The sequence below is a fragment of the Mustela erminea genome, chromosome 4 (genome assembly GCF_009829155.1).
Source record: "Mustela erminea isolate mMusErm1 chromosome 4, mMusErm1.Pri, whole genome shotgun sequence".
NCBI classification, from domain to species: domain Eukaryota; kingdom Metazoa; phylum Chordata; class Mammalia; order Carnivora; family Mustelidae; genus Mustela; species Mustela erminea.
In genome coordinates, this window is record NC_045617.1 from 107,047,078 (window position 1) to 107,072,639 (window position 25,562).

The 25,562-nt window shown below is 36.3% G+C and overlaps 1 protein-coding gene and 1 pseudogene across 1 annotated transcript in view; one reads left to right on the forward strand and one right to left on the reverse strand.

The window, feature by feature from the left end:
• The window catches only part of EYS (eyes shut homolog), a 1,637,266-nt gene that overhangs the window by 1,009,755 nt on the left and 601,949 nt on the right, over positions 1-25,562 (reverse strand). Inside the window, 3 exon segments of the mRNA XM_032341352.1 lie at positions 125-324; positions 19,247-19,325; positions 20,257-20,428. Coding sequence (XP_032197243.1) covers positions 125-324; positions 19,247-19,325; positions 20,257-20,428 — 451 coding nt within the window.
• LOC116588811 lies at positions 14,921-15,304 on the forward strand (annotated as a pseudogene).

A 25,562-nucleotide genomic window follows, 5' to 3' on the forward strand; every position in this document is an offset into this window, starting at 1 on the left:
CTTTCTTTAATATGAAAATTTACTTAAAAACTTAGTATCTACTTTTCAGACTGCATCACTACTCAGATTTTTATATGCTTTCCTAAATATATATTTGGTTAATCATGGGTAAATAAATACTGACCTGCAGTAAAACCTGTGTCCAGATCCATCAACACAAATCCATCCATTAAGCCAGAGGACCAAATTCAGTTCAGACTCAGCATGACTGTCAATATTTATTTCACAATATGCACCAGTGTATCCACTTGGGCAAATCCAAGTAAAGTCATGGACTGATTTCTCACAGGAGTCTTCTTTTATGCAAGCAATTGATGTGCAGTTCTAAATTAAGAAAGAGAGAATCAAATTTGATTACTAGTGGTATGACTAAAAATTTTATTAAAATTATACTTTATTTAAAATTTTCTGAGAAATCTATATGCAAGTTTATTTTATATTCCCTTCCCTAGTAACTGAAATGTTTCTAGTCTTAAATGATTTTTATTTCTTATTACCAGAAATACTTTGTCCAGTGTCTTATGTTGATTTTTCAGAAAAAAAAACCCTTTTTTAAAAAAAACTTTTTTAAACTTTACTAAAACATGTATAATGGCAGTGAACACCTACCCCCCTAAACACCCTAATAATGGTGCTGATGTAAATCCTATGTGTATAATATCAGGAATTCACTGACCCTTAAGTATACATATAAAATACATTGTATGTATAGATGCCACATTTTCTTCCTTTCTTTTTTTTTTATTTTTAATGTTATGTTAGTCACCGTACTGTATGTCATTAGTTTTTGATGTAGTGTTCCAAGATTCATTGTTTACATATAACACCCAGGGCTCCCATGCAATACATGCCCTCCTTAATGCCCATCATCAAGCTAACCCATCGCCCTGCCCCCTCCGCTCTAAAACCCTCAGTTTGTTTCCTGGAGTCCAGTTTCTCATGGTTCGTCTCCCCCACTGATTTCTCTCCCTTCATTTTCCCCTTCCTTCTAATGTCCTCCATGCTATTCCTTATGTTCCACAAGTAAATGAAACCTTATGATAATCGACTTTCTCTACTTGACATATTTCACTCAGCATAATCTCCTCCAGTCCCATCCATGTTGATGCAAAAGTTGGGTATTCATCATTTCTGATGGCTGAGTGATATTTCATTATATATATGTAGACCACATCTTCTTTATCCATTTGTCTGTTGAAGGGCATCTTGGCTCTTTCCAGTTTGGCTATTGTGGCCATTGCCGCTATGAACATTGGGGTACAGATGGCCCTTCTTTTCACTACATCTATATCTTTAGGGTAAATACCCAGTAGTGTAATTGCATGGCCATAGGATAGCTCTATTTTTAATTTCTTAAGGAATCTCCACACTGTTTTCGAAAGTGGTTGCACCAACTTGCATTCCCACCAATACTGTAAGAGAGTTCCCCCTTTCGCCATATCCTCTTCAACATTTGTTGCTCCTGGCCATGTTAATTTTGGCCATTCTACTTGGTGTAAGGTTGTATCTCAGGGTGGTTTTGATTTGAATCTCTCTGATGGCTAATGATGATGAAGATTTTTTCACGTGTCTGTTAGCCATTTGTATGTCTTCTTTGGAGAAGTCGGTTCATGTCTTCTGCCCAATTTTTTGACATGATTATCTGTTTTGTGTGTGTTGAGTTTGAGGAGTTCTTCATAGATCTTAAATATCAGCCCTTTGTCTGTAGTGTCATTTGCAAATATCTTCTCCCATTCCTCTTTGTTTTGTTGACTGTTTCCTTTGCTGTGCAGAAGCTTTTGATCCTGACAAAGTCCCAAAAGTTCATTTTCATTTTTTTGTTTCCTTTTCCTTTAGAGATGTGTCTTGAAGTTGCCATGGCCAATGTTGAAGAGGTTACTGCTTATGTTCTCCTCTAGGATTCTGATGGATTCCTGTCTCACACAGAGGTCTTTCGTCCATTTAGGGTTTATCTTTGTGTATGGTGTAAGAGAATGGTTGAGTTTCATTTTTCTGTACACAGCTGTCCAATTTTCCCAACACCATTTATTGAAGAGACTCTCTTTCCACTGTGTATTTTTTCCTGCTTTGTTGAAGATTCTTTGGCAATAGAGTTGGGGGTCCATATATGGGTTCTCTACTATGTTCCATTGGTCTATGTCTGTTTTTGTGCCAGTTTCATGCTGTCCTGGTGATCACAGCTTTGTAATAAAGCTTGCAATCAGGCAACATGATGCCTCCTGCTTTGTTTTTCTTTTTCAACATTTACTTGGCGATTTGGGGTCTCTTCTGGTTCCATACAAATTTTAGGATCTTTGTTGCAGCACTTTGGAAAATGCTGATGGTATTTTGATCAGGATAGCATTGAAAGTATAGATTGCCCTGGGAAGCAAAGACATTTTGACAATGTTTGTTCTTCTGATCCATGAGCATGGAATGTTTTCCCATCTTTTTGTGTCTTCAATTTCTTTGATGAGTGTTCTGTAGTTCCTGGAGTATAGATCTTCTACCATTTTAGTTAGGTTTATTCCAAGGTATTTTATGGTTTTTGGTGCCACTGTAAATGGAATTCATTCTGTAATTTCTCTTTCTATAGTTTCATTGTTAGTATATAAGAAAGCAACTGTTTTCTCTGTATTAATTTTGTATCCTGCCACATTACTGAATTGCTGTCTGAGTTCTAGTAATTTTGGGGTGGAGCCTTGGGTTTTCCACACAAATTATCCTGTCATCTGTGAAGAGAAAGAGTTTGACTTCTTCTTTGCCAACTTGAATACCTTTTATTTTTTATTTATTTTTGTTGTTGTTGTCTGATTGTTGTTGCTAGGACTTCTAGTACTATGATGAACAATAGTGGCAAGAGTGGGCATCTTTGTCATGTTCCTGATCTTAAAGGAAAGTCTCTCAGCTTTTCCCCATTGAGAATGATATTTGCTGTAGGTTTTTCAGAGATGGATTTTATGAAATTGAGGAATGGTCTCTTTATCCTTATACTCTGAAGAGTTTCAATCAGGAAAGGGTGCTATATTTTGTCAGATGCTTTTTCTGCATCAATTGAAAGGACCATGTGGTTCTCCTCTCTTCTATTATTAATTTGTTCTGTCACACTGATTGATATGTGAATGTTTAATCACCCTTGCCTCCCAGGGATAAATCCCACCTTGTTATGGTGGATAACTTTTTAATGTACTGTTGGATCTTATTAGCTAGGATCTTGTTGAGAATCTTGGCATCCATATTTTTCAGGGATATTGGTTTGAAATTCTCCTTTTTGATGGAGTCTTTGGCTGGTTTGGGGATCAAGATAATGCTGGCCTCATAGAAAGAGTCTGGAAGTTTTCCTTCTGTTTCTATTTTTTGAAACAGTGTCAGGAGAATAGGTATTATTTCTTCTTTGAATGTTTGGGAGAATTTCCCAGGGAATCCACCAGGTCCTGGACTCTTGTTTTTTGGGATATTTTTGATCACTGCTTCAATCTCATTACTAGTTATTGGTCTATTCATGCGGTCAATTTCTTCCTGTTTCAGTCTTGGAAGTTCATAGGTTTCCAGGAATGCATCCTTTTCTTCTAGGTTGCTTAACTTATTGGCATATAGCTGTTGAAAATAATTTCTGATAATTGTTTCTATTTCCTTGGTGTTAGCTGTGATCTCTCCCCTCTCATTCATCATTTTATTAATTTGGGTCCTTTCTCTTTTCTTTTGGATTAGTCTGGTCAGTGGTTTATCTATCTTATTAATTCTTTCAAAGAACAAGATTCCAGATTCATTGATGTGTTCTACTGTATCTCTGCTTTCTAAATCATTGATCTCTGCTCTAATCTTAATCATTTCCCTTATCATGCATGGGGTAGGCTTAATGTGTTGTTGATTCTCCAGTTCTTTAAGGTGTAAAGAGAGTTTGTTTATTGGTTTTTTGTTTTGTTTTGTATTGTTTTTATTTTTGTTTTTGAGTAGTAAGGCTTGAATGGCTATATATTCCCCCTTAGGATTGCCTTTGCCATATCCCATAGGTTTTGAATCAATGGGTCTTCATTCTTATTGGTTTCCATGAATTGTTTAAGTTCTTTGATTTCCTGAGTGACCCAAACTTTGTTGAGAAAGATGGTCTTTACTTCCAAGTGTTTGAATTTCTTCCAATCTTTTTCTTGTGATGGAATTCCTATTTCAAAGCATGTGGTCTGAGAATATGCAGGGAATAATGTCAATCTTTTGGTATCAGTTTAGACTTGACTTGTGACCAAGTATGTGGTCTATTCTGGAGAAAGTTCCATGTGTGCTCAAGAAGAATGGTTGTTCTGTTTTTTGTTTGTTTGTTTGTTTTTTTAAGGTGGAATGTTCTGTGTATATCTATGAGGTCCATCTAGTCCGTTCTGCCATTCAAGGTTCTTGTTTCTTCATTGATACTCTGCTTAGTTTATCTGTCTGTTGCTGAGAGTGTAGTGTTAAGATCCCCTACAATGAATGTATTATTATCAATATGTCTCCTAATTTTGGTTAATAGTTGGCTTATGTAGTTGGCTGTTCTCATGTTGGGGGCATATATATTTACAATTGTTAGATCTTTTTGTTGGATAGACCCTTTAAGAATGTTATAGTGTCTTTCTGTATCTTTAACTACAGTCTTTAGCTTAAAATCTAAATTGTCTGATATGAGAATTTCTACCTCAGCTTTCTTTTGTGGTCAGTTGGCTTGAAAGATGGTTCTCCATCCCTTCATGTCAGTCTGGATGGATCTTAAGGTTCAAAATGCATCTCTTGTAGATGCATATGGATGGGTCCTGTCTTTTTATCCAATCTGCAACCCTGTGCCATTTTATTTATGCTGTTCACATTGAGAGTGATTATTGACAGATAAGATTTTATTGTCATCATGTTGCCTGTGAAGTCCTTGTTTCTATGGATTGTCTCCATATATCTTTGTTTTGTATCACTCTTGTGGTATTTCTCCTTTTATAGAAATACTCCCCCCAATATTTCTTGCAAGGTCAGCTTAATGGTCACATATTCTTTCAGTTTCTGCTGGTCCTGGAAGCTTCTTATCTCTCCATCTATTCTGAATGGCAGCCTTGCCAGATAAGGAATTCTTGGCTCCATGTTCTTCTTATTAGTGCTCTGAATATGTCTTGTCAGCCAAATCTGGCTTTTCAGGTCTCTGTGGACAGGTCTGACATTATTCTGATATTCTTCCCTCTGTACATAAGGAATCTCTTCCCCTTCTTGCCCTAAAAATGGTTTTCTTGGTTCTATGATTCACGAGTTTCACTACCACATGCTGGGGGTTTGGTCTATCCTCATTGATCTTGGGGAGTGTCCTCTCTGCCTCTAGGATATGATTGCTTGTTTCATTTTCCATTTCATACTGGGAGCTTAGGGAAATTTTCAATTAGGATTTTGTCAAATATATCTTCTAGTCCTCTCTCTATCTGAACCCCCTCAGGGATCCCAATAATTCTGACATCGGAACATTTCATGGCATCATTTATTTCTCTAATTCTGTTTTCATGGATTCTAAGCTGTTTGTTCCAGACCTCCTCCTAATCCTTCTCTTCTATCATTTTGTTTTCTAGATTGCTAATTCAATCTCCTGCCTCATTTACCTGTCAGAATATCTGAATTAGATTGGATCTTATTGATAACATTTTTAAGTTTTACCAGATTTTCTCTCACTTTTGCCCTTAGAGAATCTATGTTGCCATTGATAGTTTTCTCCAACATGACTATTGTCTTCATAACTACTACCCTGAAGTCTATTTCTGATATCTTGCTTAGATCCCTATGCAGTAGATCTGCTGAAGAGGTCGTTGTCTCTGGTCTTTTCTTTGTTGGGAATCCCTCCTTCTTATCACTTTGTTGAGCTGTGGTTGAGAGGGGATGTATAGGTGAAAATATCAACCACTATCCAGGCAAGGTGCATCCTGGGAAGTGTGGGCACAAATGGAAGTCACCATCAAAAAGAAAGAAGAAAAAAACAAACAAAAACAGCCAAAATGAGCCCTGAAAGTAAGATTTATAAAGTACAAAACAAAAACAAACAAAAACACCAAGAAAAGAGAAAAAAAAGTCAAAATGAGCACACAGAATAAGACTTATAAAGTATAAAACCAAAAACAAACGGAAAGACAGACAGAAGGAAAAGGAAAAAAAAAAAACAAAAAACATAAAACCACAAAATAAAAAAGGGGGGGGTGACGGGAAGGTGGTTATAATCCCTTGATGTGAGTGAGGAAAGGTATTTCAGTTCTTCCTGGGTGTATATATTGTTGTTTTTATTAGAGGGCTCAACTTTCCAGAGATACGGGGAAATTAAAACTGGTCTATATATAAAGGTAGTATTGAATAGGGAAAAAGAACTACATTGAAGCTTATATCTATATATTTGTAAACAAAAGTAAAAGAGAAAAGGCTATATGTATGAAAAAGTTCAAGTTGAAAAGTTACTATGGAATATATTGTATTAAACTTCTAGTTGAAATGGTAAGTAGGTAAAAAAAAAAAAAGAATCATGAGAAAGAATTTTAAAAAAAGAGGGAAAGAAAAAAGTATCTAAGAAATATAAAGGCTATGAGGCAATACTGGGAGCTTAATATACTGTTTTCTCCTGGTCAACACCAGGAACCCCTGGTTCCTGTAAAACCCCAACGGTTTTACAGTTTTATGGGGTCCTTATGGTTGTTTTCCTCTTGTTCTTTTGGATTGTCTTCTGGGGGAGAGGCTTGCTGCATTGTTTTTCAGTCAGTCCTGCTTGGGTGGAGTTGCCCGGTGGGCTATCAAGGGGGCTGGGATTCGTGGAAACCAGTTTTTTAGGTTTTTGTTCTCTGGAGGTTTTTGTTCTCTGGCAACTTTCATGCCTTTTTGGAGGGTCAGACCAAAGTAAACTGTCACGTCCAGACCTCCACCTCAGAGAGAAGCTGCACTCTGCTCTTCTCTGAATGGTCCAGAACACAGAGATGCCCTCCTCTGCAAACTCCGTTGAACACTGGAACCTCCCACAGGGCATTCACGGCACCCCCCAGCCACTCTCTCAGTGGTTGTCTGAGGCCCCCGCTTGTCTCTGTACCCCTGTGCCACAAAAACCATGAGGGATACTGGTCTGGGCGAGCCTGGTCCCAGTTGCAGCTGCCATTCCAGGATCACTGACTGAAGTCCATGCCAGGTCCTCTCAGTCCTGTTGGAGGCAGCGGCAGCTGTGGTAGCAGCTGCTGCTACCAGCCCCAGGAACTGCTGATTTGAGCCCACCCTGGGTGCCCTTAGCCCCCCGCAGCAGTGGAGGTAGTGGAGGTGGCTGTGTTGGCTGTGGCAGCCCAGCCCCAGGGACTGCTGACTCGAGCCCATGCCAGGTCCTTTCAGGTGCAGTTAGGTGGTAGCTGCATGGGACCATGGGCTTAGGTCCACACCTGTAGCACCCGGTCCCAGCTATTGTCCATTAAGTCCCTTTGTTCTGTTTGAGTGCTTTTATCAGACTCTTCCATCTCGCAGTCACCGGTCTCCAAGCTATTGCTGGTCCCCAAACACAGTGCACTTTTGTACTGGGGCATTACTTTCCAATGGCTTGCTTCTGGTGGCTCCCTCCCCCTTCTGTTTATCCTCTGATATCTGTCCATACACTCCCAACTCCGTTGTACCTCTGCACTGATCATCCTCTGCACCCAAAGAAATCCAGAAGTGTAGAATCTTGTATCTCAGTCTGATTTCATGGGTGTTCAGAGTTCTCTGGTAGATATCTGGCTCAATTCAGGGGAGCGCTTGAAATAGGGTCCCCTACTCTTCTGCCACAGTTTCTTTACCCAACCATTGGGTGATGAACAGAGATTGTTTCTGTACCTTGGCTATTGTTAATAATGTTGCAGTAAACATGGAACTACAGATATGGCTTCAAGGTAATGGTTTAATTTCCTTTGACTATTTAATTAGAAGTGTGATTACTGGATTGTTTGGTAGTTATTTTAATTTTTTGAGGAAGCTCCATAGTGTTTTCCATAGTGATTACCAATTTATATTGCCCCCATGACTGTACATTTGGGTTTCCTTTTTTCCACATCCTTGCCAACATCTGTTATTCTCTTGTGCTTCTGCTAACAGACATCCTAACAGGCATGGGACAAATATCTCGCTGTGGCTTTGATTTACATTTTCCTGATGATTAGTTATGTTCATCACCGGATATTTATTGGTCATTTGTATAGCTTCACTGTAAAAATGTCTATTCAAGCCTTCTGCCCATTTTTTAAATTGAGTTTGGGGTTTTTGTTTGTTTTGCTATTAAGTTGCATGAGTTCCTTATATATTTTGGATATTAATATCTTATTAGATATGTGATTTGTGAATATTTTCTCCCATTCCCTAGGTAGCTTTTCATTTTGCTAATGGTTTCCTTTGCTATGCAGAAGCCTTTTAAGTTTTATGTAGGTCTTTTTATTTTTTGCTTTCTTTGCTTTTGCCTTTGGTGTCAAACCCAAAAAATGATTGCTAAGATTAAATACCAAGGAGCGTACCAGCTATGTCTTCTTCTAGTTTTAAGGTTTCAGGTCTTACATTCAAGTCTCTAATCCATTTTGAGCTGGTTTCATGATGATGTAAGAAAGAAGTCCAGAGTCATTATTTTGCATGTGGCTATCAGTTTTTCCAACATCATTTATTGAAGATACTGTCCTTTCCTCAATCCTTTGTCATAAATTAATACCCTATTTGCATAGATTTATGGGCTCTTTATTATGTTCCATTATTCCATATTTCTGTTTTTTTTTCCATATTTCTGTTTTTATGCCAAACCAAACTCTTTGATTACTACAGCTTTGAATATAGATTAAAATCAGAAAGTGTAATACCTCCAGTTCCATTTTCCTTTCTCAAGATTGCTTTGGCTGTTTGGAGTCCTTTGTGATTACATATAAATATTAAGATTTTTTTTTTAGTTCTATGGAAAATACCTTTGGAATTTTGATAAGGGTGGTATTAAATCTAATTGGATATAAATTGTATATAAATTTATATAAATATAGTCATATATACATTTATATTTAATTATGTATTATATATATAAATATAAATTGGATATAAATCCCTTTAGGAAGTATGGACATTTAAATAATATTAATTCTTCCATCCAAGAATAGGAAATATCTTTTGTTTCTTTCTTTCCATTTTTTTGGTAACTTCTTTAATCATCTTTTATCAATATTTTATAGTGTTAAGTATACAGATCTTTCACCTCCTACTTGGTCAAGGTTATTCCTAAATATTTTATTCTTTTTGGTGTTATTATAAATGGGATTTTTTTCTTAATTTCTCTATTAGTTCATTGTTGGTGTATAGAAATGCAGCTGTTTTTTTGTACTAGCATGTCCCTGCTAACAACTTAACTTTGAATATATATATAAAAGCTCTAGATTTATATATTCTTAAAATTTGGGATGCTAGGTGTGGGGTCCAAACCCACCATTTCTCAGGGAGAAGCTAGAAGTTAGGGATTTCTTCCTGAATGTATAGCACTGTGCAAGAGTGGGATTTATGGTGAGAGTCTGTCTCAAACTTTCTGACCCATTCCATTGTGAGTATTTTCTCAGTTGCCCAATGTGTAGTAGTTTCTGGATTTCTCCCAAGGGAAACTGCTGCATGCATTTTTTTGCACATTCAGCACATCCACAGCAGGAGGGAAAGTAAGGTGCCTCATATGTTACCATTTTGGTCCACAGTTTTATTGTGTGTCTGATCAGAATCTTTTAATTAGCCACTTTTCCCAACTATCCAAATTTGTGTCTAGTATTTCTTCATCCTATAGTCCCAGAAATACAGGGAATTTGTGGAGTCAAAGGAACTTAGATAATATCTGTATTACTTTTGAAGCATTTGAGTATTTTTATACTTGTCTACTACTTTTACCCACTTATTAAATAAATGGTATTTTGGTATTTTATTTATTGTTGGTGCATTTATGTGTAAAATGGCAATAATTTCATCCACTTCACACAGGTTCCCATGAGAATTAAATAAAATAATAAATATAAAGTAATTAGCCCTGTTCCTGGGACCTAACAGCTGCTCAGTAAATGTTATCTTATTTCCCTTTATACTATGATGGTCAAGGGCCTTGCCAGCCTCTATCTCAGCCATTCAACTAGAACAGAAAATGAGTTTTTTAGTATATTTAGTGTCTACCATATCATGCCATATGTTCTTAAGTTCATATTTTATTTTTTAAAGATTTGTATTTATTTGACAGACAGAGATTACAAGTAGGTAGAGAGACAGGCGGGGGTGTGGGGGAGCAGACTCCCTGCTGAGCAGAGAGCCCAATGCAGGGCTCAATCCCAGGACTCTGGGATCATTTTTTTTTTTTTAAGATTTTATTTATTTATTTGGCAGACAGAGATCAGAAGTAGGTAGAGAGTCAGGCAGAGAGAGAGGAGGAAGCAGGCTCCCTGGCGAGCAGAGAGCCTGATGTGGGGCTCGATCCCTAGACACCGGGATCATGACCTGAGCTAAAGGCAGAGGCTTTAACCCACTGAGCCACCCAGACACCCCAAGGACTCTGGGATCATTACCCGAGCTGAAGGCAGAGGCTTTAACCCACTGAGCCACCCAGGTACCCCAAATTTTTATTTTAGATATTACATATGTGCTTATATTCTGGAAAACACAAAGCATGGTGCTTTAAACAAGGTATGACATCATTTTTCAAGGTAATGTTAACTCTGAAAAGGTTTGCAACATATAATTATGAGAAATAATTTATGGAATTTTATGACATCACTAGTAAACCATTTTTGTATACTCTTAACATGTTGTCTACACAATATTTGTTAATGGATATACAAAAATATGAATCATTTGCACTCTGGATTCTAAGTTACTAAATCTTCAAAGATAATTACATATATAAACATGAGATTTATTTTTACATTTTAATCTATAAAGTAATATTTTTAAAGCTATGGATGATTGACATTTATGCTTATAAACAGTGACTTTTAAGAAATTTTAACATAACAATAAAAACTCACACTGAAAAGGCTAATGTGAAGCCACTGCATTCATATCATTTATCACAGGAAAAATTAAGGATTTGTCAAAATCACCAGAGAGTTTAATTAGTATCCTTTTCAATAAGAAATGGATTGTACCCTTGACTATAAAACTCAAGTCATGCTATGCTTCAAACCCAGATGGTGATCTTTTACACTCACCCAAGTGATACAGTTAAACGTATGTTTTTATAAATGAATGCCATTTGGATATTTGTTCTACCTTTGCTGAAATTGTAAACTCCTTAAGAATAACCAAGGGCACTGAGTAGACTTAGTGCAGGTACTGCAGTTATTTTCGTGGAATGTAAATGCAGAATTCCATAGGGAATCACATGGAAACAACATGTTTTCCTCTTAGGCCTACAGCTGGGTATACATAGAATGATTTATTAGAAAGCATTACATAAACTAATTGAATTATATCTCCCATAGGAAGAAAGGGATCATTTTTAGACTGCCAAAAGTTCTGTCTCTAGGGTTTACAAGAATCTTTTACTAAATTAATTAGCAGGCTAAATGGAAAATACAAAAGCAATTTCTTTTTAGAAAAAAATCAAATATTCATTTAAAATTCTTGGTCTTTCCTGGTGCAAAACATAAGGCTGATACCTTTCCTTCTGTTCATCATTTATATTACTTTGCTATACCCTATTTAAATATAATAAAGTGATTTCCAAGTAGAATTTACTCATTTAACTTCAGAAAATGAGAATAAAAGGCTGGGTGTTTAGAGAAAGAGAAAGAAGCTAGGAGTATTGTTGCAGACCAAGGGAATCTAGACAATTAACATATACCCCAGTTCTATGTCCATTCATCTTGCATTAAAAATGCCATGCCAGGAAATCTATAGAAGAGTAAAAGTAACACAGCAGGGATGTATTCATTGTTCACTGTTTAGTTAGAGCAAAATGACAGATTGGCTAGTCAATGTGTCAATTATCTCTGATAGTTGTGCTCCATCTGAGTTGTGTAGTTTCGATGCAGAAGTTGCTCTATGATCTCTGAACTTCCCAGAAGAATAGAAAATTATTACTTGAGATCCTCCTTATCATAGCATTTCTGTCATGGAATCATGTGTTTTCTTTCTCATACCACTGTTTTCTAAAGTACTGGGGTACTTTCTTCAAATAAGATCTTGGAGAAACAGAATATGTTAAACAGATAATCATGAAACTGTTCTATTTGAAGGTGGAAACAGAACATGGTACACATTACAGCCTTACCTTACCCAATGCAAAGACTTATTAAACTTCACAGAATTTCTCCAATTTTGTGTAGCTCTGAATAAAAACTACTAATGTGGTTTATTGTTCCTAAGCCTTGAATTGCCTATGGATACTCTGGGCACCTTGTTAAACTGCAGATTTAAATTCAAAAGGTTTGATGTGAGGCCTGAGTTTATCTATTTCTAACAAACCCTCAGGTGATCCTGATGCTGATAGTCCACATACCAAACACTGAGTAGCAAAAATCTAGTCCAACAATGTTATTTTACTAAAACAAAACAAAATAAAACAAAAAAACAAAAACAAAAACAAAAACCAAGCCCAAGGATGTTACTGACTTCACCAATATCTTATAGCAAGATGATACCAGAATAAAACCACATAGACACAAAATGCCCTGAATTGGGGCTCATTTACCACCACGTCTTGATTTCTCTTTCAAAGGAGTCTCTTGGCTGTGGAATAAGATAATGTATATGGTAAAGCCTAAATATCTCAATTTTACTTCCAATATTTTAATTTTCTGTTTTCTTTCTTTATTACATGGTTAAACATGGACTAAAATAGTTACTAGGAAGAAGATTTTATTTGATACTCAATTTAATCTGCTTTATGATGTTTTGATATAGAGAAAATGCACTTGTTTAATTTGCTATTTCAACAAATCAAACAAGATTATGAAATGCCCAAGTTGGGATTTCTGTAGTAAATATTATTTTTTCTCTATTAAAAATGTGTCTGACATACTTCCAGGAAAGAAAGCTACTGAAATACCAGAAAACAAAACCACTGTCTTAGAAATAGCCTGAAATGCACAAATGAATCAAAGTAAGACGGAAAAGTACATCAGAGTTGAAATTAAACACTGTGCTGAATTCATGAAATGAATGCCTGATGCCTCATTTGGTTAAGCATCTCTCTTGATTTCTGCTCAGGTCAGGATCTCAGGTCCTGCAATGGAACCCCATTTGGGCTTTGTGCTTAGCGGGGAGTCTGCTTCTCTCCTGATCCTCCCCCTGCTCTCTCTCTCTCTCTCTCTTAAGTAAATAAATAAATAAACCTTTAAAAAACAAGCAAGAGAAAGAAAACAAGTTTGCTTGTGGTTTCTCCCCTCAAATCCTAACATGAACTTTGCTCTCTTACTTGCCAAGAACATCAGATTTATCACTCTGCCTCATACTGACTTGAGTGTTCTTTTCCCTCAGTACTGCACATGGTTCTCCACTGCTCTTTAACCTAGAAAGACAGACTCAGGGCGCCTGGTTGGCTCAGTCAGTTAAGCATCTGCTTTCGGTTCAGGTCATGATCTTGGGGTCCTGGGGACAGAGACACATGTCAGCCTCCCTGCTCAGTGTGGAGTCTGCGTCTCCCTCTGCCCTCTCCCACCCCCAGCTCATACTCTCTCACTCTCAAATAAATAAATAAATAAAATCTTAGGGAAAAAAAAAGACATTGATCTATGAATGCCCTTCAGAGACTATTATTAGGGCATTACAAAACAGAGGAAGTTACGATAAATCGGTCAGCTAAGTAACAAACACATTTACATCTATATTGATATCTCCATTAGAACTGGTAAGCAGGAGGTATTTCTGAAAACTATTTTATTTCTGTTTCTCATAGATAAAAAATATTCAGTATTTGCAAAATGAATGACCAAAATTACATTTAGAGTGTACTTAATGTACTAGTGAAAAGAACAGTTAAAAAAAAACCCAAAAACTCTGTTGAACTGTAATTAATATAGATGACAGCATGGAATTTTAAAAAGCAGAAGAACAGAACAGATAATCCTAAACTGACCCATATACAGGAACTTAGTGCATGAAAAATAAGGCAACCAGAATCAATAAATGACAGACCCTTTGACAAAAATTCTTAGAAAATTAATTTCCCCTACTTTATATCAATCATAATAATATATTCACTGGATTAAAGTTCTAAAAGTGTTATTAATCTTAAAATTATAGATGAGAATATAAGAAAATAATTTAAATATTGCTGCATGAAAAGACTTTTTAAGGCGAGATGGAAAGGCCAGTGTCAGAAAGAAAAAAGTAAAGAAAAATACAAAAAATATGGTGTAAGAGAACAGTCCAGTTTCATTCTTCTGCATGTGGCTGTCCAATTTTCCCAGCACTATTCATTTAAGAGACTGTTTTATTTTCCATCGGATAGTCTTTCCTGCTTTGTTGAAGATTAGTTGACCATAGAGTTGAGCATCCATTTCTGGGCTCTTCATTCTGTTCATTGGTCTATGTGTCTGTTTTTATGCCAGTACTATGCTGTCTTGGTGATCACAGCTTTATAATATAGCTTGAAGTCAGGCACTGTGACGGCGCAGGTTTGGTTTTCTTTTTAACACTCCCCTGGTGATGGGCATTAAGGAGAGCATGTGATCCAATCAGCATTGGGTGTTATACACAACTAATGAATCATTGAATGCTACATCAAAAACTAATGATGTATTATATGTTGCCTAATTGAACTTAATAAAAAAATACAAAAAATACAAAAATCTCACAATTTACAAGTCTTATAAAGACCTGAGCTAAAATAAAGAGTCAGATTCTTAACTGACTTAGCCACTCAGGTGCCCCTAAGTGAGGTTCTTCAATACTTATCTGGAAAATGTAGTATTAAAAGGAATGCATTAGGTTCTTTCTACAGTTTTTTTGTGCCATCGTAATGGTGCACATGAATGTCCTGGCAGATGCTCTCAAGAGCATTAATGATCTGAAAAGAGAGACAAACTCTAGGTTCTTAACAGGCCATACTCCAAAGTCATCGTCTGGTTTCTAACTAAAATGATGAAGCATGATTACTTTAGTGAATTTGAAATCACTGATAATCAAAGAGCTTGGAAATTGTTGTGAACCTCATGGAAAGGTTAAACAAGTGTGGAATGATCCACCTCAGATTTGAGGTACAACTCAAAGATCTAAAAACATGGAAAAATAATCTGCTTCTGTCCCATCAGTTTGGTTTCACTGTACTCAACAACAGCTGGTATCAAAGACCATGAAGAAGAAAAATGAAAATACAGGAGGGAAAATCCAATTCTTTTTATAGGTATGTAATACATACATGAAATAAAATGCCCTAATGCACATAAATAAGTAAAAGGAATGAGTCAAGACTCTTTGTATTACAATGCAATGGTTCCTAAGATACACTAAGTGAAACAAATAGTCATTTAATAAGGAGGGTAATGAGTCCAGTTTTATGTTAAAATAAAATAAAAATTTAAAAATTAATAAATTAATTAATAAAATAAAATAAAGTAAAAATAGTAATGTGGCAGGATACAAAAATCAATGTACAGAAATCAGTTGTTTTCTTATACACTAACAATGAGAATATAGAAAGGGAAATAAGAGAATCGATTCTAGTAATTACAGCACTAAGAACCACAAGATACCTGGGAATAAACCTAACCAAAGAGGTAAAGGAACTGTACTCGAGGAACTACAAAACACTCAAGAAAGAACTTGTAGAAGAAATAAAAAGATGGAAAAACATTCCATGCTCATGGATTGGAAGAATAAACATTGTTAAGATGTCTATACTGCCTAGAGTCATCTATATTTTCAATGTCATATCAATCAAAATTCCACTGGCATTTTTCAAAGTGCTGGAACAAACAATCCTAAAATTTGTATGGAACCAGAAGAGACCCCGAATTGCTAAGGAAATGCTGAAAAAGAAAAACAAAACTGGGAGCAACACATTGCCTGATTTCAAACTTTATTACAAAGCTGTGATTACCAAGACAGCATGGCACTAGTACAAAAACAGACACATAGACCAGTGGAACAGAGTAGAGAGCCCAGATATGAACCCTCAACTCTATGGTCAAATAATCTTTGACAAAGCAGAAAAAAATGTACAGTGAAGATAGTCTCTTCAATAAATGGTGCTGGGAAAATTGGACAGCTATGTATAGAAAAATGAAGCTTGACTATTCCATACCACCCTGAACGCGCCCGATCTCGTCTGACTATTCCCTTAAACCATACACAAAGATAAACTTGAAATGGATAGAAGACCTCATCATGAGGTAGGAATCTATCAAAATCCTAGAGAAGAACATAGGCAGTTGTTGGGCCCCAAGAGGCTAAGATGGTGCCGGGTGGCCTTCTCTTCCAGATCGGGAACCCACATGGCTGACCACAAAGGCGCCAAAGTGGCGGTTTCGGTTTCCCATCAGTTCTGTTTCCCGGGAGCCTCCACCCCCTGCAGGGCGTGTCTCTCCCAACTCCCGCCCACATGGCACATCCCCATTGGCCCCCACTTTGCTGACCTCACTTCCCTTCCCTCACCCCATATAAGCCGCTGCCCTGCTCAATAAAGCGAGATCCTGCTTCCACAGACCTCCCGAGCCCGGTGTCTTCTGTGGGTGCGTTCCCGGTTCGCGACACTCGCCATCCCGCTCAGCCCCAAGGAGAGGCCTCCGGCTGGCCCGGGCGCCTCCTGCCCTCGTCGGGGAGCCCAACAGGCAGTAACCTCTTCGACATTGGCCACAGCAACTTCCTTCAAGACACATCTCCAAAGGCAAGGGAAACAAAAGCAAAAATGACCTTTTGGGACTTCATCAAGATCAAAAGCTTCTGCACAGCAAAGGAAACAGTCAACAAAACAAAGAGGCAGCCCATGGAGTGCGAGAAGATATTCGAAAATGACACTACAGACAAAGGGATGATATCCAAGATCTATAAAGAACTCCTCAAACTCAACACACACAAAACAGATAATCATGTCAAAAAATGGGCAGAGGACATGAACAGACTTCTTCTCCAAAGAAGACTTACAAGTGTCTAACAGACATATGCAAAAATATTCATCATCATTAGCCATCAGGGAAATTAAAATCAAAACCACTTTGAGATACCACCTTCCACCAGTTAGAATGGTCAAAATCAACAATACAGTAAACAAAAAGTGTTGGAGAGAATGTGGAGAAAGGGAAACCCTCTTACACTGTTTGTGGGAATGCAAGTTGTTGCAGCCACTTTGGAAAACAGTATGGAGATTCCTTAAGAAATTAAAAATAGAGCAACTCTATGACCCTATGCAATTGCACTATTGGGTAATTACCCCAAAGATACAGATGTACAAACACAGATACAAAGATATGAATGTAGTGAAAATAAGGACCATCTGTACCCCAATGTTCATAGCAGCAATGGCCACAGTTGCCAAACTCTAGAAAGAGCCAAAATGCTTTTCAAAAGATGAATGGATAAAGAAGATATGGTCCATATATACAATGGGATATTATGCCTCCATCAAAAAGGATAAATACCCATTTTTGCAACAACACGGATGGAACTGGAGGAGATTCTGCTGAGTGAAATACATCAAGCAGAGAGAGTCAATTATCATATGGTTTCACTTACTTGTGGAGCATAAGGAATAACATGGAGGACATTGAGAGAAGGAGAGGAGAAGTGAGTTGGGGGAAATTGGAGGGGGAGATAAACCACAACAGACTGTGGACTCTGAGAAACAAACTAAGGGTTTTGGAGGTTAGGAAGGTGGGGGGTTGGGTGAGCCTAGAGGTGGGTATTAAATAGGGCATGTATTACATGGAGCACTGGGTGTAAAAAAGATAAAAAATAAAAGATTTAAGGAAGAAATCTAGAAGTACATAGATAGAATTTTAATAATTGTTCTCACAATATTGCATGTATGTGTGTATGAATATATACAACTTTCTATATAAAAGAAAATATTTATTTACCTATATGTTTAATTCTGAAGAAGAATGCGATATTTATACTACCAGGAGATAGGGTTTTAGAGACTGCCACAGGCAATATGTATAACAGTGCAAACAAGATAGATGCCTTGTCCATTCTTACCAGGGAATTTATTAATTATGACACTTCCTTTTCCACATCAAATATGGCCTCACTCTCTAGAACCAAATCAATGTAACAGCAATAAATAATTAAGTTTAAAAAATAATGTGTCAGAAAATGTGTTAATTGTTTTACATGCGTTATCTAATTTAATCCTCACAACAACCAACAACCCAAGAGTGGGGTGTTATGATGACTGCCCTCATTGAATAGCTAAAATATGATTTCAGAATACAAATAATTTATCCAAGAACACATAGAAAGTAAGTAGCAAGACAGTGGTTCAATCCTGTTTCTCCTTAATGCATTTAACCACCCCAGCACTCCTTCTGAAAGGACCATTTACTGAATACCTACCATGTCATATGTGCATTATCACACCAATGACTGTGTGATGTAGAAATTATTGTAGTTTTATTTTATGGTCAAGGGAGAGACAAAGGATTTAAATAAAATATCCATAGTATCACAATATTAGAGGCTCTTTTTAGTCACAATAATTTCTTCCTTTACCATGTGAGAGGAATGATTTGGAAGAATGTCCTGTTATTCAGGAAGGCTCACAAGATTCTCATCTCCCAAATATGGTCTCAAACTTCAGGTAACTGACATTTCTCAACTAATTAGGCATCCCACATAAAATGCCATGTGTCAATCACATTGCAGACTCCTGAAGACTCAAAAAAGATCACGAAAGTATTTCAGGTGTTGGTGTTCTTTACATGTACCCACCTCTTGGCACGTATAGTCAGTATTTGTGTTCTTGTGATATCTGAATCAATTTAATGTCCTCTCATCCCTAAACATCCACAGACACCTGTGTGTCCTAAGACCAGAAAGGGGGAGGCAGATGGCAAAGTGTAAGCCTTTTGAGCCTTCTTTTGACAATAACTGCTTCCAGGACTTAATTAATGAGGGATCCAGGTTGCAGAAATTGTTGAAATTGTTGATAACAAGACACAGAGGAGGAAAAATGAAAAGAAGCTATGATTTTAGTTCTGTTTGGAGTAGCTGAGAAATTCCAAAGAAGAAAGGTAAGAGAGCAGTTAAATCATCCATAACTGCTGAAGAAATGACTCTGAAACCTATAACGAGTACTTTGGTTTTTCTTTTGAATTACTTCAAATTTAATAAAAATTATGAAACTTACATTAATCTTGACCTCACATCTTGAGCTAGTCCATTCTGCAACAAATGAACATTGATACTTGCTAACGAGATCTATACATCTGAAACACAGAATTACATTTTTAAATAAGTAAGACAGTAAAGCATAATTTCAAAGGAGTTTCACTATTTAAAGTTTTTCTTTTCCAGTTAAGGGAAAAAACATACATTCCCATGAGCAATAGAAGGCAGAGTCTGTTCCTGCTTCTTATCCTTCAAGGTGACTGAACTGAAAGAACAGATCAATTTTAATTTTTTCCATCTTCCCCATGGCAGTGTAAAGAAAGAAAAGTTCTAAAGATAAAAAGTACATCTGGAGTTTATGTTGGGAACTGAAGTCAGCTATAGCCAAATTGCACTGCCATGAGCTACCATCCTCATCCTCTCTCCCCTGCTTACAAAGTCAGTGGCAGGACTAGAAAAGAAAAATAATGTTGCAGAAAAAGGCTGGTGCATCTATGAACCATTCTTCTTTGCCACCTGCATCTCCTAGAAATATCCAGGGTCTAAATTTGCATGAACTAATATTCTATCCATGAGCAGGAGAGTTATTATATAATTCCATAAATAGAGTCAAAAAATACCTTACATGTACATGGGGATGAGAGAGCCAGTCTACTTAGGAACATTTTAAATTCTAAGTGTGTGGTATTATCTCTTCACAGAGCAAATAATAGAATGTCTCATCATCTTACCAGCTACTTCTATTACTGTGAGCAGTTACCTTTAAGTATATTAAAGTCCAATTAATCCACATTTATTGAAAATTACTTTATGCTAATGAGCAGAAATAAAAGAAGGGCAGAGATAATGTATCAGTACATGGCATTAAGTGGAACAGGCAGCATCTGTCATCTTAACTGTACTTAGCTCTCGTTTTATGAAAGAGCATAATTAAAATTATCTTTATCAACTTTCCCTTGACATTAAGTCTTAAATATTGTGAGTTAAATTTACTTTCTGATTTAATAATAGAAAAACAAAAATAGTTACCTTCCATATAGACAAGGATTTGAGAGGCAATCATTTGCATTTTTTTCACAGCGTTTTCCAAAAAATCCACTCTTGCAGTCACAGGCATAATGATTGATGCCATCAATACAAGTTCCATCATGGAGACAGGGATCTGATAGACATTCATCTATATTTACTTCACAATCAATGCCTACAATAGAAGAGACAAGACAAAACACGAGACCATTTAAATGTAAAACTCCAAAGTTTATTCATTATGGTAAACACCAAAAAATCAAGGCTCCTTCCCCATAAAGGTAACTTGACACATTGTAGCAAAAGAAAACACTTTTTCAAGGTTAAACATGTTTAGAGGTCTATAAACTCTCATACTACTAATTTAATGTAAATGAGAAAAACAAAGCACAACCTTAATCTACTTTAGAAATTTGTCTTTAGTGCGAGCAATTGTTAATTGAGAATGTTAGTGAAGTAATCAATTATATCAAGTTGGCACTGTAAACACTAATTCAAGATATTTTTCAGTTTTTTTAAAAAAATAATGATTTTTGACAGTCAAATATTTCTCACTTATAGGGGTTAAGAAAGAATTTGAATTTTTCTAACTTTGGTATTGGTGAGTCTATTAATGCGCTGACTGACACTTGTAAATGCAACCTAATTTTGGCAAAATACCTGGTGTCTTCAAAGGCTGTTTTAAATACTTATTAAGCACCGACCATGTACCTCTGTGCTCAACTAGGGGTACCAAACAGAAATGGGAAAAACAAAACAAAGCAAGAAAAGACAGTGACCCTGTTAATCCAGAAATGTGATGTCAGAGGTAATATTTATAGATAGAAAACATCTGGAGAACCACATAAACAAAGCTTAATGGGAAGCTAGATTGTATTTCAGGTTTTACATGTGAGAAATATTAGGAAGAAGTAGAGAGACATGGTAAAAGTGGTTAGAATAATTCCTCTGTTACTGCATCCATCTGTACTGAGCTTCTAGCTACCATCAACTGAGCACTTACTGGCACACCACGCCTTGTGCTGAAGACTTTACATATATTATCTTAGTTAATGGACATCTATCCTGGAGGTAGGTAATACTAAGTCTAACTCACTGGTAAATAAACAAAGATTTGGAGAGTTTAAATAATGTTTTCAAATCACACAGACCATAAAAGTAGATTGGGATTCGAATCATGTGGACTATTCCACAGCTGCTATGATATGTGCATAAATTACTATGCTGAGTAATACAATAGATACTGTTAAAAACAAGAAAACAGACCCAAAATAGTCTCTTATGCAAGCCCCACGTCACCAAACCAAGACTTAATTACAGTTGCAGCTCTCCTAGAAATGGAATCTTAAACCAGTCAGTCAAGAAACTCCTGATCAGCACCAGTTAGGTAGTCTGCCTGATAGACCACTGCCAGCCCCAAATGATTGCAATAACCAATCTGCTTTTTTTTTTTTTTTTTAAAAGATTTTATTTATTTATTTGAGGGAGAATGAGTGAGAGAGAGCATGAGAGAGAAGAAGGTCAGAGGGAGAAGCAGACTCCCCAAGGAGCTGGGAGCCCGATGCGGGACTCGATCCTGGAAGTCCGGGATCATGACCTGAGCCGAAGGCAGTTGCTCAACCAACTGAGCCACCCAGGCCCCCCCCAATCTGCTTTTTTTGTCTAGTGTATCTTCCTTGTCCCTGCTCCCTTCAGGCTATAAAAGTCATTTTGCACAGCTCCTTGGAGCTCCAGTCTATATATTAGATTGGACGCTGCCTCATTTGACTCAATTTTTGTGCAGGTAAACTCTTGAAATTTTTAATATGCTTCAGTGTATCTTTTAACATAATGTTTAGTTGAGAATAAGAATAAGCTTATTAAACATTAAGCTATTACAATGCTTAAAACAGATAGTTATAAATAAGCTAGTTGGAAATAAAGAGAAGATTATAAACAAGTTTATTACGATGAAGAAAATAATAATAATGATAATAATAATAACTGATACTTGAAGACCTTACTATGTGCCCGGTACTGTTGAGAACATATATAGATTAACTCATTTAAGCTTTACAGTAGTTTTCTGACATGGAAATTGCTCTTCCCATTTTATAGAATAAGAAAATAAAGCACGAGATCTCATGGCTAGTAAATGGCAGAGCACATGCTGTTAGCTACTATGTGATACCATCATACCACATCCTAATATGTAACAGTATGGCATCTGTCCTAATGATGGACCAAAATGAGTGCTTCAGGCATTTAAGAAATAGAAGTAATTGAGCCTATATCTGAGAAAGAGGATGAGGAAAGCTTCGATGGTCATGGTGAAAAGGAACCCAAGAAAATTCAGATAAATAGTTTGAAAGAATTAGGTATCTCAGCATTTGTCTGCATACCAGCAAAAAAGCTGGGGAGGACAAGGCTATTGGCAGATAGGCAGCCATTTTACAAAGTGATATCGTAACTTAACTAATTTTGTAGAACTATCTATTCAAATGGATGTTATTTAGAGCAATCACACTGGGAGTCTGTGATTTATTGCAAATGAGGCTTCAAATGCAAAGAATATTTTTGGAAATTCTCTTTGTAGACTGTCAGTTTTCAAGTCAAAATCCTATTATGTAATGGTAACTTATTTATTTATTTTATTTCCATAAATATTATTATCCAAATAGAACTTTGGATATTAATAATGCTATAAAAATAATATGTATAAATTGCTCAAATCCACAGCTGTTTTAAAAGGGCCATCAGAATTTAGGTTCAGAATATGGATTGAGCAATCATTAGTGCACATCAGACTATTAAGAATAAAAACAAAAAAGGACCCCCTTTCCTAATCTCTGGCTCTGTGGCTCATGTTATACAGATATATTTCTCATTCATACTCCATGACCAAGGTGAACACATAATTACTATCTTTTCTTGACAAAAATCACAACTATATTGTATCAAGTGACTGATTTGGCTGTTTCCAGAGGCATTATTATTCTAATTAATAAGATGAGTAAAAGTGTCTGTAGGACTATGTAGAATGCTGGCAGAATCAGTGATGAAAATTTCAGTTAAAAAGAGACGGTCAATTTACCAGAAAAGTGTGGGACAAGGAGTAAAACGATAAAAGGGAATTGGACAGGATGTATCTAGTACCTTTAGAGACAGGAGACTTGACAGAAGATGGTATCCTCTGTAGAGAAGGCAAGAATGTCTCAATTTTACTAGAGCAACATCATCAACATTACCTTAGGAGCCTTTTCTTTAAAGACTTTATTTGTTTATTTATTTATTTGACTCAGAGAAAGAGAGCACAGACAGGGGTAGTAGCAGGCAGAGGGTGAAGCAGGCTTCCCACAGAATAGGGAGAACCTGATATGGGACTTGATCCTAGGACCCTGGGATCATGACTTGAGCTTAAGGTAGTCACTTAACCAGCTGAGCCACCCAGGCACTCTACTTTAGGAGCTTTTTATTCCCCTACTGTTCTATCCATTAAGTAAACTGTAGTCATAATTTGACTGCCTAAGTAAACCTCTAGAGAGACTAAAAATGTAATGATCAACTGAACTGAATATTCTGGTCCCTGTAAACCTTTTTTTTTTTTTTTTCATTTTTAACACCATAATGCTTCAGCACCATATGAGCCATGCCCTCTTTTTGCATTTTTACCTTTATCTTATTCTATCCTTATCCTTGACTACTCTGATGTAGTTACACTGAAGTTATTTTTCCTCAAAAACTGTTCCTCTTCCTAGCACTCTTTTCCTAGACTTCACACAATTCATTCCTCAGTTTCTTTAGGTGTCATTCTTTAGGTGTTTATGTCATTGAGAAAATACCATTTTCTCAATGAGGCCTATTTAACTACACTTTTTAAAACTGCATCCTCTTCTTCAATCACAATCACCATTATCCTAATTTTAATGTTTTTCCCCCACAGCAAGTAAAAATTTGCTCCTGTATCTTTTTTTTTTTTCCTTTGGGCATGAATTTTGTTTGTCTAGTTCAATACTTCATTCCTTCAGATCATTGTGGTGTGTGTTTATGTGCATGTTTGTATGTTGCTTTATACATCATCTTTGTTTTGTTTTTCTTCAGAAGTCTCTGCCTCTTCCCAAGCAAGAACAAAACAGTTCTTGAGAATCTGGGGAAGCTGTTTGTCCTTGCAATGGTGAGAATAGAATCTGGAATGAAGTGATCCCTCTGAGGTGTATGCCTAAAAGCCTTGTCTAATCTGTGGAGTCAAGGGGAATTATTTAATGGAATATCGATTTTTTCCCCCACCTCCAAACAGAGGAGCTTTCATGATTAGTTAAAAAGTAATAAAGGTGTGCAGACTGTTAAACTTTGGTTCAAAATGATCTCCCATACATAATTACCAGCCCCGAGAAAGAAGGAAATACGATTGTTTGTGACAACATGAACTTTGAGGGCATTAAGCTCAGATAAGTTAGAGAGAGAAAGACAAATACTGCATGGTACCACTTATACGTGAAATCTTAAAAAATTAAAAAAAAAAAAAAAGTCAAACCCAGACAGAGAAGAAAAGTGGTTGCCAGAGAGAGGCTGGATTGGAGGAAATAAGGAGAGGTTGTTGAAAGTGCACAAAAGTTCAGCTATAAGATGATTAAGTTCTCAGGATCTAATGTATAATAACCTGGTGACTGTGGTGGATAACACTATGTTACATAATTTGAAATATGTTAAGAGGTAGAACTTAAATATTCTCTTAAAAGATAAAAATTCTGAGGTGTTAATTAACTAGATGGGAGGAATCCTGTTATAATGTATACATGCACCAAATTATCATGTTGTGCAAATTAAATATCTTATAAATTTGTCAATTATACCATAATAAATCTGAAAAAATAGAAATTATATATTCCACCATAAATGGAAAACCATTATCATGTTCTAGAAATTAAAAAAAAATAACAAAAAAATGCAACAAAACCGTAATTACCAACCCATGCAAACTTTAAATTACTCATCTGTAAATTCTGGATCAAGATATGTATGTTGTAGCATAATTGAGAGACTTACAGAGAGTATGCATTTTTAGCAGCATGGAGAAGAAGAAAAGGGATATTTATGATAATTTATTATTATAAAAACCTGTTCATTTGTCTTACTTATAGGATTCAAATCTGAATGCTTTGACACTGTCTCCAGGAATTCAAGTAAATAAAAAAGAAATAATGTTTAGTATTTGTTAGACATTACCACGGCTTGCTCAAAATCTCAGTCTTAGTTCTTTTCCTATCTTGCTTTATATCCCAGATATTTCTTACTACTCATCAATGTATCCAATACATATTCATTGAGCA